The sequence below is a fragment of the Scyliorhinus canicula genome, chromosome 3 (assembly GCF_902713615.1).
Source record: "Scyliorhinus canicula chromosome 3, sScyCan1.1, whole genome shotgun sequence".
Taxonomy (NCBI): domain Eukaryota; kingdom Metazoa; phylum Chordata; class Chondrichthyes; order Carcharhiniformes; family Scyliorhinidae; genus Scyliorhinus; species Scyliorhinus canicula.
The window spans coordinates 136842984-136861845 of NC_052148.1; the positions used below are offsets into that span (position 1 = coordinate 136842984).

The 18862-nt window shown below is 51.3% G+C and overlaps 1 protein-coding gene across 1 annotated transcript in view; it reads left to right on the forward strand.

Annotated features, from left to right (window-relative positions):
• The first annotated feature begins 3328 nt into the window (after positions 1-3328).
• rell1 (RELT like 1) overlaps positions 3329-18862 on the forward strand; it is a 105974-nt gene continuing 90440 nt past the window's right edge. Inside the window, exon 1 of the mRNA XM_038791431.1 lies at positions 3329-3586. Coding sequence (XP_038647359.1) covers positions 3478-3586 — 109 coding nt within the window. The 5' untranslated portion in view covers positions 3329-3477. The remainder of the gene's footprint in view (positions 3587-18862) is intronic.

Below are 18862 nucleotides of genomic sequence, written 5' to 3' on the forward strand. Positions count from 1 at the left end.
GAAGTGTACAGCTTAATATAGAAGTCCTGAAATACCTTATTCAGTCCTGCCGGGTCCTCCACTCTTCTCCCCTTCCCATCAACGACTCTACTTATTTCCCTGGCCGCCTGAGTTGCTGTGCTAGCAATCTGCTGGCCTTCTCCCCATGCTCATACACCACTCCCCTCGCCTTCCTAAGTTGTTCCACGGCCCTACTCGTGGATAGCACCCCCAGTTCCGTCTGCAATCTCCATCTCTCCCTGAGTAGGTCCTCCCCCGGGGACTTTGCATGCTCCTCGTCTATCCGGTAAATCTCCGTAACCAATCTGTCCATTTTCTGCTCTGTCCACCATGACCCTGTGAGCCCGAATTGAGATCAGCTCCCCCCTCACTACTGCCTTCAGCGCCTCCCACAGGGTCGCTGCTGAAAGCTCCCCCGTATCGTTCACCTGCAAGTAATTTTGCATACACTTCCGAAAATCTCTCACATATCCCCTCCTCCGACAACAATCCTACATCTAACCTCCATTGTGGGCATTGGTAATTCGCCCCCCCAACCTGCAGGTCCACCCAATGCGGGCATGGTCAGAGATAGTGATTGCCGAGTATTCCGTATTCTTTACCTCTCCTACACAGTCCCTGCTCAAGATAAAAAAAATCAATCCTAGAGTACACTTTATGAACATGTGAGTAAAACGAGTAGCCCCTTCCTGTCGGCTGTCTGGCTCTCCATGGGTCCACTGCCCCCATTTGCTCCATGAACCATTTCAGCTCCCTTGCCATTGCTAGGAGTCTACCCATTCTGGGACATGAGACATGACCGGTCCAGCCCCGGGTCAAGGACCGTATTAAGGTTCCGCCCCCCCCCCCCCCCCCCCCCCCCCCCCATTATCAACTTACACGAGTCTAGGTCCGGGATCTTCCCCAGCACTCTTTTGATAAAGTCAACGTCGTCCCAGTTTGGAGCATATATGTTCAGCAGCACCACTCTTCTCCCCTCCAGCTTGCCCCTTACCATAAGGAATCTGCCGCCGTCTGCGACTACGCCCTCCGCCTCAAATTGAACCCGCTTATTGATCATAATTGATACCCCCCTGGACTTAGAATCCAAGTCCGAGTGGAAGACCTGGCTGATCCAGCCCTTCCTTAGCCTAGTCTGGTCAGACACTTTCAGATGTGTCTCCTGCAACATAATTACGTCTGCCTTCAGAGCCCGCAAATGCACGAACACACGTGCCCTTTTAACTGGCCCATTTAGTCCCCTGACATTCCAGGTGATCAGCCTGGTTGTTGGGGGGCACAACCCCCCCCCCACACCCCCCCCACCCCCCCCCCCCCCACCCCCCCCCCCACCCCCCCCCACCCCCACACCCCCCCCCCCCCACCCCCCCCACCCCCACACCCCCCCCCCCCCCCCCCACCCCCCCCCCCACCCCCCCCCCCCCACCCCCCACACCCCCCCCCCCCCCCCCCCCCACACCGGTCAGCCATAACCTTTCTTGGGCCCACCCCCGGCCCATGCACCGTGCCATTCTTGGCTCGCCTCTTGGCCGCCTCCACCACCGACCTCCTCTCCACTACCTACTTCAGATTCCCCTGTCAGCAGAATAACTCTGCCCCCACCCCCCGCAGCAACATCCCCCGATAACCCCACCGTTCCTTTCAGTATTTTTAAAGTTTTAATTCTCATTCATTGAAACTCTGGAGAATACAGGTCCAGTTTGTCCAATCTCTCTTCATAAGGCAGTTCATCTCCGGCAGTTCACAGGTAAGGGGACCAAACTGCACATATCTCGCTCAATGCGGTCTGACCAAGTTTCTACAGAATTGAAGCAAGACTTCAAGGCCGTACTCCAAAATCTTTCAGCAAAAAAAAACCGTTCACTTCTTCCTGATTTGAGCCCAGCAACTGTATACTAACATGCACCAAACCATTTGGTGAATAACAAATTGAAAATGGCTTTCTTACCATCCCTGGCACATTTACAATTACCTCAAGGAGCATAACAAGCGTTTAATTGGAGGTGAGAAGTTTCCACTTTATTGTGTCACATTCCAGAGGCAGTCACATGATTGTCTTCCTCCAGTAACACTATTTGCAAGTGATGCGCACAGCTATTCCCACCCCGTCAGCAATTGAAAATCAAGTCCATGAAATTATCATAGAAATTTCATAGATTATCATAGAATTTACAGTGCAGAAGGAGGTCACTCGGCCCATTGAGTCTGCACTGGCTCCTGGAAAGAGCACCCTACCCAAGGTACCACCTCCTCCCTATCCCCATAACCCAGTAACCCCACCCAACACTAAGGGCAATTTTGGACACAAAGGGGCAATTTAGCATGGCCAATCCACCTAACCTGCACATCTTTGGACTGTGGGAGGAAACCGGAACACCCGGAGGAAACCCACACACACACGGTGAGGATGTGCAGACTCCGCACAGACAGTGACCCAAGCCGGAATCGAACCTGGGACCCTGGAGCTGTGAAGCGATTGTGCTATTCACAATGCTACCGTGCTGCCCTATAAATCTGGAGAAATTAATACAGCGGAAGTTCCAGATCCTTAAAAGAAATCAAACTTTAACACAAAACATACTGGAGGGATTTACAAATTAGGCAGTTTGATGGGAAAATGGAAATAATTTTTCTGCTTAATATCTCAGCCTTTCTTGCTTCCTGTATTATAATTTGTAGTCTTTGTTCTGTGATACTTGGCACCTGATAAACTTGTTTAACTGGATTGCTAAATTTAAACCACAGTATTTCCTGGATTGAGTGTTCCAGATAGGCACATCCTGCTATCCATTAAAGACTAATTGTTGAATAAATATTTTAGGTTGCAAATTGCTTACAACTTTCAAAAATTTGCTGTTTGGAAAAGATCAAGCCACCAAAGTCAGAAAAAGCATCAGATAATTACTAATCCTCTTTTTTAAGTAAATGTTTGACACCTTGTTGTGTGATGAAGGTATGCTAAATGCAAGACATATATAGTCAGAGCTTTTACAGCATGGAAAGAGTGTGATGAATGGAGATGTAATAGCTGAAGGCAGACTTCATTGAAAGCACGGTAGGTTGGATAAGAACAAGTTTATTTACATTATATACAATAATCACAAGCACTGCAACTCCTCACCCCGAAGGGACACCCTCGCTGACCTGTTTATATATTGTGAAGTTCCTCCCAGTCAGGGGGAAGCTCCGCCTACTCAATTACCGGGAAGTGATCATATTCCATGGGGTAGGAGGGGAATTGAATGTAACATGTTGCCTGACCCCAGAGGGGTCGTAACACCCCTCTCCCCTAAGTCCGGAGAAACGTCCATTGCCTCAGGCGGAGTTAGAGGCTCCCTCGATTGCTTGGGAAGCGGACGGTGGTCCAGAAGCGGTAAAGCCGGCCCGGGAGGCGTTTGGCGTGCCAGCGACAGCTGTTTCCATGTATAGCGCTGAGGTGGTGTGGTCGGTGAAGGTGCTAGCACAAAAGGCGCCTGGATGCGGTCGTCGGGAGGGCCGGTGTCCATGTCAGAGTCATTGTCATCGGATGATCCTGAGGATGCGTTGGGCACTTCGGCCTCCCGGTGCCCAACAGGTGGTGGCGATGGTGAGTGGTGCTCTGATCTCGTCAATCTCTCAAGGGGCTCCCTACCGGCGAGGGGAACTATGTACGGACCCATGTCAGGCCACCTGGAACCTGTTCCAGTGGTTCCTGCATGCGGAGCCGGATGTGGTCTAGCTGACGGCTGGCTTGATGCCCTTGCATTGAGACCGAGTAGAAGACTAGACCCCTCTCCTAGAGGATCACGGCAGCCCCGGCACCAAAATTCCAAACATAGACCGTGTCACCAGGTGCAAATGTACGCAGCTGCGTGCGCCAATGCCATTTGGTGGATGCGCGCACCACATCGGGAAAAACAAGGCTGAGGTGAGCCTGAACGTCCCATTAATAATTCCGCCAGTGCAAATCCAGTGGGGTTGCCCGATATAAAAAGGAAACAAGCCAGCCGCGTCTTTAAAGGCCCGGCAGTCATCTTTTTCATAGCCCGCTTGACAGTCTGGGCTGCCTGCTTGGCCAGCCCGTTGGAGGCTGGGTGGTGGGGGCAGTTCTCATGCGCCGGATCTATTTGCGGCCATCAATGATTCAAAGTCTTGACAGGTGAACGCTGCCTCGTTATCGGACACCCGGACTTCGGCTATCCCAAGCGCGCTGAAATGTGTCGCAGTCTGTCCACGGTCGTTCGCGTAGTCGTGTTCTGTATCCGGTGGACCTCGAGCAGTGGGCATCCACCAGGACAAGGAATGCTGCCCCCTGGAATGGGCCGGTGAAGTCCACTTGGATGCAGGACCAAGGCTTTCCTGGCCATTCCCAAGGGTGCATCGGAGCTTCCGGTGCGGCTTTCTGGTGTTCTTGGCAATGGCCACAGTGCTGGGCCACTCTCTCGATCTCCGTATCCATCGCGGGCCACCAAACATAGCTGCGAGCCAGCATCTTCATTTTGGCCACCCCCAGGTGCCCATTTTGGAGGTCCTTTAGCAAAGATATACTCCGGCCACCTGTGTCACCCACAATAGAATGCCATCTTCCATGCTCAGCTCCGGGGTTTTGTGGTGTAGGCCCACAGATCATCTAGCAGTGTTCTATGTTGGGCCATATTGAACCATATGCTGGACCCGCATTAATTGCGGGTCTGCCTGGGTCCACTCCTTTATACGAGCTGCCATGACTGGGAAGGTGGTCCCAGTGACGACGATGTGCTGAACAGTCGCACGGTAGGTGGCTCTCCTCCTGTGGACCCGGAAAGAGCCAGTTTTCAACATAATTTGCCAAAAAACGCAGCAATCCATTCCCCAACCTTAATAGGACAGAGGAAGGAAGAAAGTGAGAGATTATAAGCAAAAATGCCCGAAGGAAACCAAAATAGAGGCACAACAGACACCAGGAGCAGAAGGGGCCGGGGCGATCACACTCAGACGAGCCAACTGGCGCACGAGACGGCGTAGCGCAAGTTACGCCGAAACAAAAAGAGCAGGACAAATAGGAACAAATCCCTCCTGCATCAGGGGGGGACTGAAAGGCATCCTTCACCGAGGCACTGAGGGAGCACCAGCAGGTGATAAAGACAGAGATAAAAGCAGACATTGAGGCCGCGGTGAAGACAGCAGTAGCCGAGACCCTGGCTCAAATACAGCTCGCCTTCAGTAGAGCAGAGAGGAGACTGGAAGCCCAACAGACTACCATCTAAGAGTTGGAAAAGGCCGCAACTGACAAGAACGATCCGATCGTGGCACTGGAGAAAGAGGTGGCGAGGTTGGTCACGTCGCAGGGCAGTCTGAAGGACAAAATGGAAGATCAAGAGAACCGCTCGAGAAGGCAAAATTTGCGGATTGTGGGCCGACCAGAGGGGATCAAAGGCAGGGACCCCCACGGTATACGTGGCCGAGATGCGCCCGAAACCTAAAGCAGGGGAGCAACCGACTGCAGTAATAGCCAAACTGCACCGGTACCAGGACCGAGAAAGAATCCTGTGTAGGGTCAAACAGGCCAAGAACTGCTGCTGAGAGGACATAGTATTAGGATATACCAGGACATTGGGGCAGACCTGGCCAGGAAACGGGCTGAGTTCAATGGGGCAAAAGCAGCCCAGTACAAGAATGACATAGGCTTTGGTATGCTGTACCCAGCGAAGCTCTGGGTCACACACCAAAGCAAAGAACATTTCTTCACAGCCCCAGCCGAGGCAAACACATTTATCATGGAATATGGGCTGGAACAGCAACAGCAGGGGAAGCAATAAGGGGAGCCTGGCAAGGAGCAGCAGCACGTCGACGAGCTGACGAGTTAAGGCCGAGGATGCACCCCCCCGCCCCGCTGCAAAACACACCCTGAACGACAAAAGGCAAACCACTACCAGAGGGACCGCTCATGTGGCAATTTCTGACCTCGTACAAAAGAACGAACACAGCGGGGAAGGGAAAGCAAAGTGGCAAGCGAGAGGAGGGCAGGGTAAGACGGGGAAAGAACGGGCAGTAACTACAGAGAGTGGGCGAGGGAGAAGCGTGACAGTAACTCCTGGGAGGGGGTCACCACCCGAGCAGGATAGCTAGCGCCAGAGGTACGGAGCAGAGCAGGGCTGGGGGGGGGGGGGGGGGGGGGGACACAACAATGACGGGTGGGCAAACAGGGATAGGAGCTGGGGGAAGAGGGAACGCAGGAGGGGGGTGATAAGGGGGGGAAACTAGGACTAGAAGGAGAGCAGCAATAATACAAAGGGCCACAACCAGGGGCCTGGAGCAAAGAAGCATTGCAAGCAACCACTCAGAATGTTCTCTGGGTAAAGAGAGTCTCCCGAGTACAGGGGCCTACCCACGTGGTGGACGCACAGTGGGCGGCCATGTTGGATGCCTCCTGGACGAAGGGAAACCCTGGAGCGTAGGGACCCGACCACATTGGGAGAGCAGTAACAGCAGCCATCCTGGACAGCCCCCTAACAAAGGGAAACGCGGAGTGCAGGGGCGCGTCCACTACGTAAGTATGGTAATCCCACAGGAACGGCGGGGGGGGGGGGGGGGGGGGGGGGGGGGGACAACACTAAAGGCCGTGATTAGAGAGGATATTATCACCTTCAAAGCACAAAGAGATAGTGAGGAAAGAACGGCCTGGGAACAGCTGGTTGACTCCATACTGGAGGTAGACTGCAAATACATCCGAGGCCCTGACTGTAGAGCTCCTGGCGGAGAGGAAAGAGCTACAAATGGACTTTGACCTGCTCTCCATGTGGAAGGCAGTGCACCAACTCCGCCAGTAGGGGGAACCCTATATGAACACGGAGACAAAGCCAGCCGCCTGCTGGCACACCAGCTGAGAAAGCAGGCAGCCATCAGAGAGATCACGCAAATTAGAGACAACAGAGGCACATTAGAAACTGACCCAGAAAAGATCAACAAAACCTTTGACGCCTTTTACCGAGGGTTGTACTCCTCGGAACCCCCAACAGGGGAGTTGGGGATGAAACGGTTCCTTGATGGAATGGACATGCCAGTTGTGGGGGAGGACAGAAAACAGGGCTTGGAAGCACCACAAAAACTGGGAGAGATCATGGAGAGTATTACCTCCATGCAGGTGGGGAAGGTGCCAGGACTGGACGGGTTCCTGGCGGACTTCTACGAAAAATTTGCGACAGCACTGGCCCCGCACCTGCGGAAGAAGTTCACAGATTCGCTGGCTAGTGGAACACTACCACCCACGCGTGCACAGGCCTCAATCTCACTAATACCTAAGAAAGACAAGACCCAACAGAATGTGGGTCATACAGACCCATCTCATGGCTAAACGTAGACGCAGAAATACTGGCCAAAATCCTAGCCAAAAGGCTGGAGGACTGCGTTCCAGAGGTGGTCGCAGAGGACCAGATGGGCTTTGTCAAAGGTAGACATCTAACATCGAACATCAGGCTGCTGAACATGATCATGACCCCTTCCGGGGAGAGAACACCAGAGGTGATCGTCTCCCAGGACGCAGAAAAGGCTTTCGACAGAGTCGAGTGGCAGTACCTCATAGAGGTACTGGAGCGGTTCAGGCTCGGATCAGGGTTCACCTCCTGGGTGAAGCTTCTATTCAGCGCTCCCATGGTGAGCAGATGGACAAACAACACCAACTCGCAGTGCTTCCAGCTGCACCAGACAAGGATGCCCACTGTCTCCGCTACTGTTCACTCTAGCGATAGAACCACCAGCGATCGCTCTCGGAACAGCAAAAACTGGAGGGTGATCTAAAGGGGAGGCAGAGAGCACAGGGTCTCGCTCTATGCAGATGACATGCTCTTCTACATCTTGGACCCACAAAACAGCATGGGAGGAATCATCGCGCTCCTGAAAGAGTTCGGTGCCATCGCAGGCTACAAACTCAACATGTGCAAAAGCGAGATCTTCCCAGTACACCCACAAGTAGGGGGGCAGCACTAACGGGACTGCCAGTTAAACAAGCCCAACACAAATTCCACTACCTGGGGATCCAAATAGCCCATGACTGGATGGGGATCTACAAATGGAACCTGACCAGTCTGACGGAGGAAGTCAAAAAGGACCTGCAAAGATGGAACACACTAAATTATGTTTTTTCTCAGTCAAATACATCAATTTATCCCTTTCCAGGCATGACTAAAGCTTAACCCTGTTTTTCTCCACACGGATGCTGCCAGGCTCGCTGAGTAGTTCCAACACTTTTTCAGTCTTTAACTTGAGCAGAATATCATTTCACTTCCACACCTTTTCGAGTTATATTTCATACTTTCTGGTCCCTGACTGTCAATGTCCCTCATCCTGTTTCGACTTTTTAAAGGTGGCATTGGTGAGTGCTGGTACGAACCTTTGGTTGTTGCAGATGGGGGCTTTGTCGGACATTTCGGTTAGACCAAATTGCCTCCGTAGTTGGTTCCAGGTCTGGAGGGGGTCCACCACCATCGGGCTGCTGGAGTGTTTTTTGGTTGGGGATGGGAGTGCCGCCAAGGCGAGGGCCCAGAGCATGTTCCCCCTGCAGGAGCCCTCCACCGCACGCACCCATTCGGCTTCTGGCTCCTTAATCCATCCCCTTACTCATTCTGCTGTCGCCTCCCAGTGGTAGTATTGTAGGTTTGGGAGGGCTACCTGCCTTGGGGATATAGATTGGGATGGATCTAAGTCGGAAGAGGTACCTGGGCAGTACATTCATTTTGATCGTCTGCACTCTTCCCGCGAGGGAGAGTAGGAGTGTGTTCTATACACCGACGGCAGGCTCACAACACTGGACAAACTGACGGGGAGATTTCAACTAGCTAGGGGCAACGAACTAAGGTACCTACAGCTTAAAAACTTCCTATGGAAGGAGACACGGACGTACCCACGACCACCACAACAGATACTACTTGAGGAGTTACTTGACGCAAACATTCCAGGTAAAGGAAATTGTAGCACCATGTACAAACTGGTAGAGAGGGCCAACACCGTACTGAATGCAATAAGGAAGAAATAGGAGGAAGACCTGGGCTCAAATAGGGTAGGGACTCTGGAGTGAAGCACTGCATAGGGTCAACTCCACCTCTATGTGCGCAAGACTCAACCTAACGCAACTAAAAGTGGTACAAAGAGTCCACTTAACAAGAACCCGAATGAGTAGGTTCTTCCCAGAGGTTGAGGACAGAGGTGAACGGTGCCAAGGAGGCTGGTCAACCATGCCCACATGCTCTGGTCTTGCCCTAGACTTGCGGGAATGGGACAACTCATCGCTGCCGACTCATCGCCGCCGACTCATCACCGCTGACTCATCGCCAGCCCAAATCATCGCCAGCCAACTCATCGCCAGCCCAACTCATCGCCAGCCAAACTAAAAATTGAAATTCATGGTAATTCATGTTAAAAGCTGTCGGCGGCGGGTAACTGGTGAACGGCCCGCACCAAGCATTTGATAGATAGACCGGCAGGTGAACCAAGTTATATCACAGTTCAGACCGGTGGTATTTCAAATTCAATAAAAATTAATGGAGGTTAAAAGACTTATTTAAAATTGAAATTCATGGAGACTTATTTTATGTTATGAGAAATACCGTGTAAATATTCAATAGGAATCCTTTCATTAAAACTTTGGACTATCCTAAGAATGCGGTTATCAGTATCTAGGTATCTTTTTAATTTTGCTGGTGGTGCACTGCCAGCTATAAGCAATTCCAAATAACAGTCTCGTCCTTTTTGAACTTTTCTGAGTGCATTAATGAATTTCCATATTGTAGGATGTTCCATCCCTAATTCCATTTGTAGTCTTCTGTTTGCTGCTTCTGCGTGGTTGTTGGTTCTGTCTTCATGATTTAAAGTTCGAACATACAAATTCCACATTTCCATTGGGAAGAGTGGGGCACGTCTGCTATTTCCGCGTCTGTTTAACCGACCTATATAATTGTTTTCGAGCCAATTCAGGATTGGCAAATGCTCTGTAGATAATTCGTCAACTAAGGCATCAATATAGGAATCTATATGTTCGACAGGGACAAATGCAAGAGCCAGTATCATCTTGACTTGTAACAAAAACTTGCTGTCGTTATTATAACGAGAAGTTAGACCCGAAGCCGCAATGTGCTTCTGCATATTTTGACTAAGGTGAAAGAAGCACCCTTTTAATTCTACGTTTGGAAATATTTCTTTGATTGCACTAAATGCCGCGAGTTCAAAATCACATACAATTGATTTTGGGTTTACGGTGGGCTCAATTTCTTTTATCATTTCAAAAACCCTTGAATATGTAACTTTTTGCTTGTTAGGTAAAAGAGCATAAAGTACTGGGATGACACCTCCGAATTTTTGAGCCAGTACAATATAAACCTGAGAAAATAACTTCGGAGCTATCTTAAAGGTTCCATCGACATACCAAACTTCTGATGAAGCCAACTGTTGCAACCAACTTCCCCTTCCAAACAGCAAGATTCTGTCTTCTCCGGGACCACTGTCTTTTAGTAAAAAAACTTCCTTCTGGTTTGGCTCTGTTTTGTAGGTCGCATATTCATCAGGGATTGCTAACTGATGAAGGTCACTTGGGTCTGGCGGAGGGACGCTAATTTGATTCAGTTTCTGTCGAATTGTTTTCTTCAGAGCAGACGCACACAGTAGTGATCCTTGTTCCGCTTGGGAAACATTCGCCAAAACTTCATTAATCAATACACTTGGGTTTTCCATTGTCTCCTCGGCTCGGGTTTTAATTTTTGTAGTCGTCCTTGCCACTTCTATTCGTATTGGTGAAGAGTCATGGGTGTGAGTATTTATGAATTTCACTACGTTTCCAAATCTTGTGTGAATTCTTGCTTTGCATCTGCTGAGCTGTTCACATCGCCAAAACATCAAATCGCCTTCGGTTTTACTGAATTTATCAAATATGAACAAATATCCATTATGAGAAAACTTCTCTTTGCCTCGCTGACTTAAAATTTGCTCCATTGTAAAGGGTTTAAAATTGGAAGAATTAAAATTGAAGTAAAGGGTTTACAATTGGAAGAATTAAAATTGAAGTTCCTGTCCTGAAGGTAATTTGTGTTCTGTGGAGGAGCAGATTTATTTGTTGACAAATAGGTGTGTTGGTAATTGTGTAACTTGTGGATCTAGTTAGTCGGTAATTATTGTGGGCTGGCGATGAGTTGGGCTGGCGATGAGTTGGCTGGCGATGAGTTGGGCTGGTGATGAGTCAGCGGCGATGAGTCGGCCGCGATGAGTTGTCCTAGACCCAGACTTGCTGGGTACTGGACAGCCAACTTCGAGGCAATGTCCAAAGTGGTTGGGGTGAGGGTGGAGCCGTGCCCGAAAGTGGCGGTCTTCGGGGTATCAGACCAACCAAATCTCTTCATGGGGAGGAGGGCGGACGCCCTTGTCCTTGTCTCTCTGATTGCCCACCGTAGAATCCTGCTCGGCTGGCGGTCAGCAGCACCACCCAAAGCCGCTGACTGGCTGTCCGACCTATCATAATTTCTCGAAATGGAGAAAATCAAATTCGCCATCCAAGGGTCGGATGATGGCTTCTTCAGAACATGGGAGCCATTCACCCAACTGTTCCGGGACCCGTTTGTGGCCAACGAACAGGCTGATAAATAATCAAGTAGCCAAGAGCCAGGGGAAAGTAGCCAAATCATGAGAAAAGAGAAGGAAGGAGGGAAAGATCGGGGGTGGGGAATAGCGCAAGAGGGGGTAGCTGAACACAATAAAAAAGAAAGGTGTGTTACAGGGAGAGAGAGGGAGAGGGGCGGAAGGGGGAGGAACAGGGGGCAGAGAACAAGAGAGGGAAACAAGAGGGTGGGGGGATAGAGAAGGGAAAACAAACTGGAAGGAGAGAACAGGAAATGACAAAGACCATGACAAACACAGCAACAGAGTGTAAGAAAGTACAGGAGGAAGGAACGAAGAACGGCCGAAGCAGAGGCAAACACACAACAGTGAAAACCGTCCGGGAGAAGCAAGCAACATCAGGGGCACCACCCAGCTCCCCCCCCCCCCCCCCCCCTCCCCCCCCCCCCCCCCCCCCACACCCAGGCAGTGTTCCAGGGTATATTCATAGACCGCTAGTCACAAAGCCCACTGTTGGACCCGGGCGATGCGATCGGAGGGATTATCCGATTCTCTTAAAATAATCCCAATAAGGGATTGTGGTCTGTAAAAATTATCATAGAATTTACAGTGCAGAAGGAGGCCATTTGGCCCATCAAGTCTGCACCGGCTCTTGGAAAGAGCATCCTACCCAAGGTCAACACCTCCATCCTATCCCCATAACCCAGTAACCCCACCCAACACTAAGGGCAATTTTGGACACTAAGGGCAAAGGTTCCCCCAGTAAACACACTAATGGAATTTCCATACTACAAACTCGACAGCCAAACCTTCCTTCTCAACTTGCACATAATTCCGATCGGCGTTGACAAGTGTATCGGATGCGAAGGCTGTCAGCCGTTCCAAGCATCAGGCATCCGGTGTGCTAGAACCACTCTGATGCCGTAAGGTGAGGCATCGCACGTGAGGAGCACCGACTTTAATGGCTCGAAGTGCATCAGCAGTTCCTCGGATGACAGTGATCGCTTAACCTCCTGGAAAGCCTTCTGGTACGAGGGGCCCCAGTCCCATTGGTGCCCCTTTTTTAAGAGCAGGTGGAGTGGGTGAAGTAACGCAGCCATATTGGGTATGAATTTTCCGTAATAGCGGATGAGCCCAAGGAAAGGACGGAGTTTCGTTGGGTTGCAAGGGATGGGGGCCCGTCGGATTGCCCGCACCTTGCCTATACCAGGTGGAGGCTGTGACTGTCCACTTGATACCCCAAATAAGTGACTTCTGGGGCATGAAATATGCATTTCCCCCTATGGAGGCGGATACCGGCCTACTCAAACCGTCTGAGAACTTCGGCCAGATTCTCCAGATGCTCCTCGTCTGAGGTGCCAGTAATGAGGATGTATACAGCCACCCTTGGTAAACCCCATAAGATATTTTCCATGATGCACTGGAAGATTGCACAGGCAGAGAAAACCCCAAACGGCAAGCAGATATATTTGTACAGCCCCCTGTGGGTGTTAATAGTGACAAATTTCTGGGGACCCGAATCCAGGATCAGCTGCAGGCATGTGTGAGTCATATCAAGTTTTGTGAATGTTTTGTCCCCGCTGAGCTTCGCACACAAGTCCTCGATCCGAGGGATCGGGTAATGGTCGGGGCGGGATACCTGGTTCACAGTCATTTTATTGTCTCCACAGAGACGTATGGAACCATTAGGCTTCAACATCGGGACAAAAGCAAATTACTGCGGATGCTGGAATCGGAAACCAAAAGAGAAAATCACAACAGGTCTGGCAGCATCTGTAAGGAGAGAAAAGAGCTAACGCTTCGAGTGGAGATGACCCTTTTTCAAAGCTAAAAGACGCAGAAAATGGGAGATATTTATACTGCAGGGGGAGGGAATGAAAGATGGGTCATAGCCACAGAAACCAAGGGAAAAGAGTGCTAATGGCAGTCCCCAGAGAGCAGAAAATGTGTGAACAGTCAAACAGCCAAGAAACCAAAATCAGAGGGTAAGTTATGACAGATGTAGATGTGGGGGAGTTGGGGGGACATGGGTGGGAGAGAGGTAAAAAAAAAATGGGGGAATGGGGAAGCAAGGAGGAGAAAAGGTAAAGAAAGGGGGCATAAGATAGGGAGGAAAAGAGTGGGGGGGGGGGAAATATATAAAGAAAGACAAGAAAGAAACAAAAGGTAAAAGACAGTTAAAATGAAATGGACTGAAAACAAAGGGGTTGAGGTGGGGTCGAGCTAATCATCTGAAGTTGTTGAATTCGATATTGAAACCGGAAGGCTGTAACGTGCCTAACCGGAGGATGAGATGTTGTTCCTCCAGTTTGCGTTGAGCTTCACTGGAACATTGCAGCAGGACAAGGACAGACATGTGCACATGGTAGCAGGGTCTTGTGTTAAAGTAACAACCAACGGGAAGGTCAGGGTCCTGAATGCGCACACACCGAAGGTGCTCAGCAAAGCGATCACCCAACCTGCGTTTGGTCTCTCCAATATAGAGGAGACCACATTGGGAGCAGTCAATGCAATAGACCAAATTGAAAGAGATGCAAGTGAAACACTGCTTAACCTGACTAACACCTGGCATAAATGCAAATGAAGAACAAGCTTGTATACCTGAGGAGACCATCAATTCACGCGACACGTGGTTAGAAGTGAACAGTGGTTTTAATCATCTTGCAACAGAGCCGACCTGTGACAAGATGAACTCCAGATGAACTGGCAGGCAGGCTCTCAGCATCAACCTTTATACTTCCGGTTAGGGGAAGGAGCCGTGGGTGGAGCCAAGGGTGGAGCCCAGTACAAACTCCCGTACACTCCCAGTGCATCTCCCCCTAGTGGCAGAGCAGCGCAACTGCTCGTGTGCTGAGCTTACAGAGACATAGTACAACATGTGTAATACAGTGTGAATTACGCTACTGTGATTCACCATATTCACCCCCTGTAAAAAAATCAAGTCCAGCGGGGGTGATGGCTTACAGATTGAGTCTGTCCGGTGGCCGAGTTGTCCGCTGTGATCGGCGGAGCACCGGGGTTGCGGCCCTTTCCGGTGGCTGGAGGAGCACCGTCAGTTGGGGTACGATGGCGGACTCCGGGGGCAATTCCGCCCGAGCTTTGTACCCGTCTGGTTTGACGAGGGACTGGGGGCACTGGGAGCTAGCTGGCGCGGGCGCGCAAAAAAAATGTAGCGAACTGGTAGGTGCGGGGGCGTGGGGGGAGAGTTGAGTGGGATGTAGTGTGAGGGGTACCTCGGCGGTGGTAGTGGGGGGGTTGGATCCTGCAGGTGCTAGGTCCCGGAGGGATACAGTGTCCTGACGGCCGTCAGGGAACTCTACAAAGGCGTACTGGGGGTTCGAATGCAGTAGGAGCACTTTCTCTACGAGTGGGTTAGTTTTGTGCGTCCTGACGTGCTTCCGGAGGAGTACTGGGCCCGGTGTCTTCAACCATGCCGGGAGCGAAACCCCCGTGGTAATGCCCCTGGAAAAACTAAAGAGCCGCTCGTGAGGGGTCTGGTTGGTAGCGGTACATAAGAGGGACCTAATAGCGTGGAGCACGTCGGGGAGGACTTCCTGCCAATGGAAGATCTGGAGATTCCTGGACCGGAGGGTCAGTAGGACGGTCTTCCAGACAGTCGCATTCTCCCTCTCCACCTGCCCGTTCCCCCTGGGGTTATAGCTGGTAGTCCTACTCGAGGCGATGCCCTTGCCGAGCAGGTACTGACGCAGCTCGTCGCTCATAAAGGACAAACCCCGGTCGCTGTGTACATAGCTGGGGAAACCAAACAGGGTGAAGATACTACGCAGGGCCCTAATGACTGTGTGGGAGGTCATATCGGGGCACGGGATAGCAAAAGGAAAACGGGAGAACTCGTCTATGACGTTCAGGAAGTACACATTCCTGTTACTTGAGGGGAGTGGCCCTTTGGAATCGATAGCGAGGCGTTCAAAGGGCCTAGAAGCCTTGACCAGGTGGGCCCTGTCTGGTCTGTAGAAGTGCGGTTTGCGCTCCGCGTAGATCGGGCAATCCCTGGTGATGGCTTTTACCTCCTCGGTGGAGAAAGGCAGATTTCGGGCTTTAATGTAGTGGGCGAGCCGGGTGACCCCTGGGTGGCAGAGGTAATTGTGGATGGCTTTTAAGCGGTCGCTCTGTGCGCTGGCACATGTCCCGCAGGATAGGGCATCTGGGGGCTCGTTGAGCTTCCCTGGTCGGTACATAATATCGTATTTGTAGGTGGAGAGTTCGATCCTCCACCTCAGAATTATGTCATTTTTAATTTTGCCCCTTTGCGAGTTGTCAAACATGAAGGCAACCGATCTTTGGTCGGTGATGAGCGTGAACCGTCTACCTGCGAGGTAGTGCCTCCAGTGACGAATAGCCTCCGCAATGGCATGTGCTTCCTTCTCGACCGAGGAGTGTCGAAGTTCCGAAGCGGAGAGGGTTCGGGAGAAAAATGCGACTGGTCTCCCTGCCTGATTTAGTGTGGCTGCAAGAGCGACCTCTAAGGCATCGCTCTCAACCTGGAAAGGGACGGATTCATCCACCGCCCGCATGGCAGCCTTGGCGATGTCCTCCTTGATGCAGTTGAAGGCCTGGCGAGCCTCAGCTGACAGGGGAAAAATGCCGTGTAGTGGCGGTCCTCCGGGTGGATTGGGAGTTGGTGGTATGCAGACTTCAGATCCACCGTGGAAAAAATCCGATACTGGGCGATCTGATTCACCATGTCTGCAATCCTGGGGAGGGGATACGCATTGAGAAGCGTAAACCGATTAATAGTCTGACTATAGTCTGTGACCATGCGGAATTTTTCCCCGGTCTTGACGACCACCACCTGAGCTCTCCAGGAACTGTTACTGGCCTCTATGATCCCCTCACATAAAAGCCTCCGGACCTCGGATCGAATGAACACCCTGTCCTGTAGGCTGTACTGCCTGCTGCGAGTGGCTACGGGTTTACAGTCCGGAGTGAGGTTGGCAAAGAGAGGAGGGGGGAGATTCGCAGCGTAGCTAGGCTGCAGATAGTGAGTGGGGGTAGGGGTCCGCCGAAGCTGAGGGTGAGACTCTTGAAATTGCATTGAAAGTCGAGTCCCAATAAGAGTGGGGCACAGAGTTCGGGCAGGACGTATAGTTGGAAATTAGAGTAGCTAGCGCCTTGGATTGTTAGAATTGCGACGGTGCGCCCTTGGATATGGACAGAGTGGGAACCCGAAGTGAGGGAGATAGTTTGCCGTGCAGGAAAAACAGGGAGCGAACAGCGTCTTACCAGATCTGGGTATACGAAGCTCTCAGTGCTTCCAGAGTCGAAAAGGCACGGTGTACTGTACCCATTGATTTGGACCATCGTCATCGAGTTGTGGAGATGCTTTGGACGCGATTGGTCCAGCGTGACTGCGTTGAGTTACGGGTAGCCGGCGGCTCGGTTGGCTGCGCTGGGATGGCCCCGCGATGAGTGCCCGCTGAGGTCGCTGTCTTCAATCGAGTTTTCTGAGTGTGGAGAGGATGGGGCCCAAGATGGCTGCCCCTGTGGATTGCACTTGGCGGGTGGGGGCAGAGTCGGGGCATAGGCCGCTGCATTCCGGGGCCTGCGAGTGCGGAGGGCGTTACTTTGTGCCGCTGGAGGTTTAGGGGCTGGGGCCTTCCTTGCCAGGCACACTCAGGCGTAGTGTCCTTTTCGCCCGCAGCTGCTGCAGGTCGTGTTGCGGGCCGGGCAGTGCTGCCGCGGGTGCTGGGGTTGGCCATAAAAGTGGCAGGCTGGGGCAGCATGGTGGCTGGGTAGCGGTGCGGCGCAGGCCTGGGGGAGTCGCTGGTCTGGGGCCCATGACGGGGTTGCGCAGTCGGCAGGAAACGAGGTGAGGCTACGAAATAAGACCTCCATAGTTGTAGCGAGTTCAACAGTATCTTCTAAATTTAGGGCCCCCTTCTCCAGCAGTTGCTGGCGCACATAATTCGATCTAAGGCCTGCAACAAAGACATCGCGGACAGCAAGTTCTCAATGTTCTGCAGCAGTTACAGCCTGATAATTACAGTCCCGGGATGAGGCTTTTAAGTCTCTGAGGAAATCTTCTAGCGATTCTGTAGGGCGCTGGCGGCGAGTCGTAAAAATGTGGCGCGTGTAGACCTCATTGATAGGCCTCACGTGCATTCTATCGAGTAGGGCCAGGGCCTCTGTATATGAGCCGATACAGTTTAGCTGAGTAGATATACGATGGCTCACCCTCGCGTGCAGTAGACTGAGTTTCTGCTCCTCTGTCATTTCTCTGGTGCTTGCTTCAGCCAGGTAGGCCTTAAAACATCGGAGCCAATGCGAAAAGATTTATTTCGCCTCTGCATCCTACGGGTTGAGTTCCAGTTGATTAGGCTTGAGGGCTGATTCCATGGTCATTCCTTACTGTTTCTTAAGACGATTAAATTGATGAGACCATCAATTCACGCGACACGTGGTTAGAAGTGAACAGTGGTTTTAATCATCTTACAACAGAGCCTGCCTGTGACAAGATGAACTCCAGATGAACTGGCAGGCAGTCTCTCAGCATCAACCTTTATACTTCTGGTTAGGGGGACGAGCCGTGGGTGGAGCCAAGGGTGGAGCCCAGTACAAACTCCCGTACACTCCCAGTGCATCTCCCCCTAATGGCAGAGCAGCGCAACTGCTCATGTGCCGAGCTTACAGAGACATAGTACAACCTGTGTAATACAGTGTGAATGACGCTACTGTGATTCACCACAATACCTATACTAACTTCCATGAACACAGGAAACCTTTAAGCGTGTTGCACCTAATGAAGTACTTTTAAAGTGTCAGCACTGTAGTTACATGGGAAATCTGACAACCAATTTGTGCACAACAGGGTACCACAAACATGCAGCAATGAAATAAATGACCAGATCATCTATTTTGGGTATTGAGGGATAAAATTGGCCAAACCATTGACAACAACAACCTGCATTTATATGGCACCCTTAACATAGGAAAACACTTGTTTAAAAAAAAACCATTCCAATTAAGGGGCAATTTAGCATGGTCAATCAACCTGCCCTGCACATCCTTTGGGTTGTGAGGGTGAGATCCACGCAGACTGGGGAAGAATGTGCAAACTGCACATGGACAGTGACTTGGGGCCACGATCGAAACGGGGTCCTCGACGCGTGAGGCAGCAGTGCTAACCACTGCACCACAATGTCACCCGGAAAACACTCTTGTGATGCACCTTGGGATGTTATCAAAAGAGACGTGCCATCAAGTCGCATATGAGATAGGTCAGGTGATCAAAAGTTTGGTCAAAGTAGGTTTTAAGGAGCATTTGAAAGGAGGAAAGAGAGCGTGA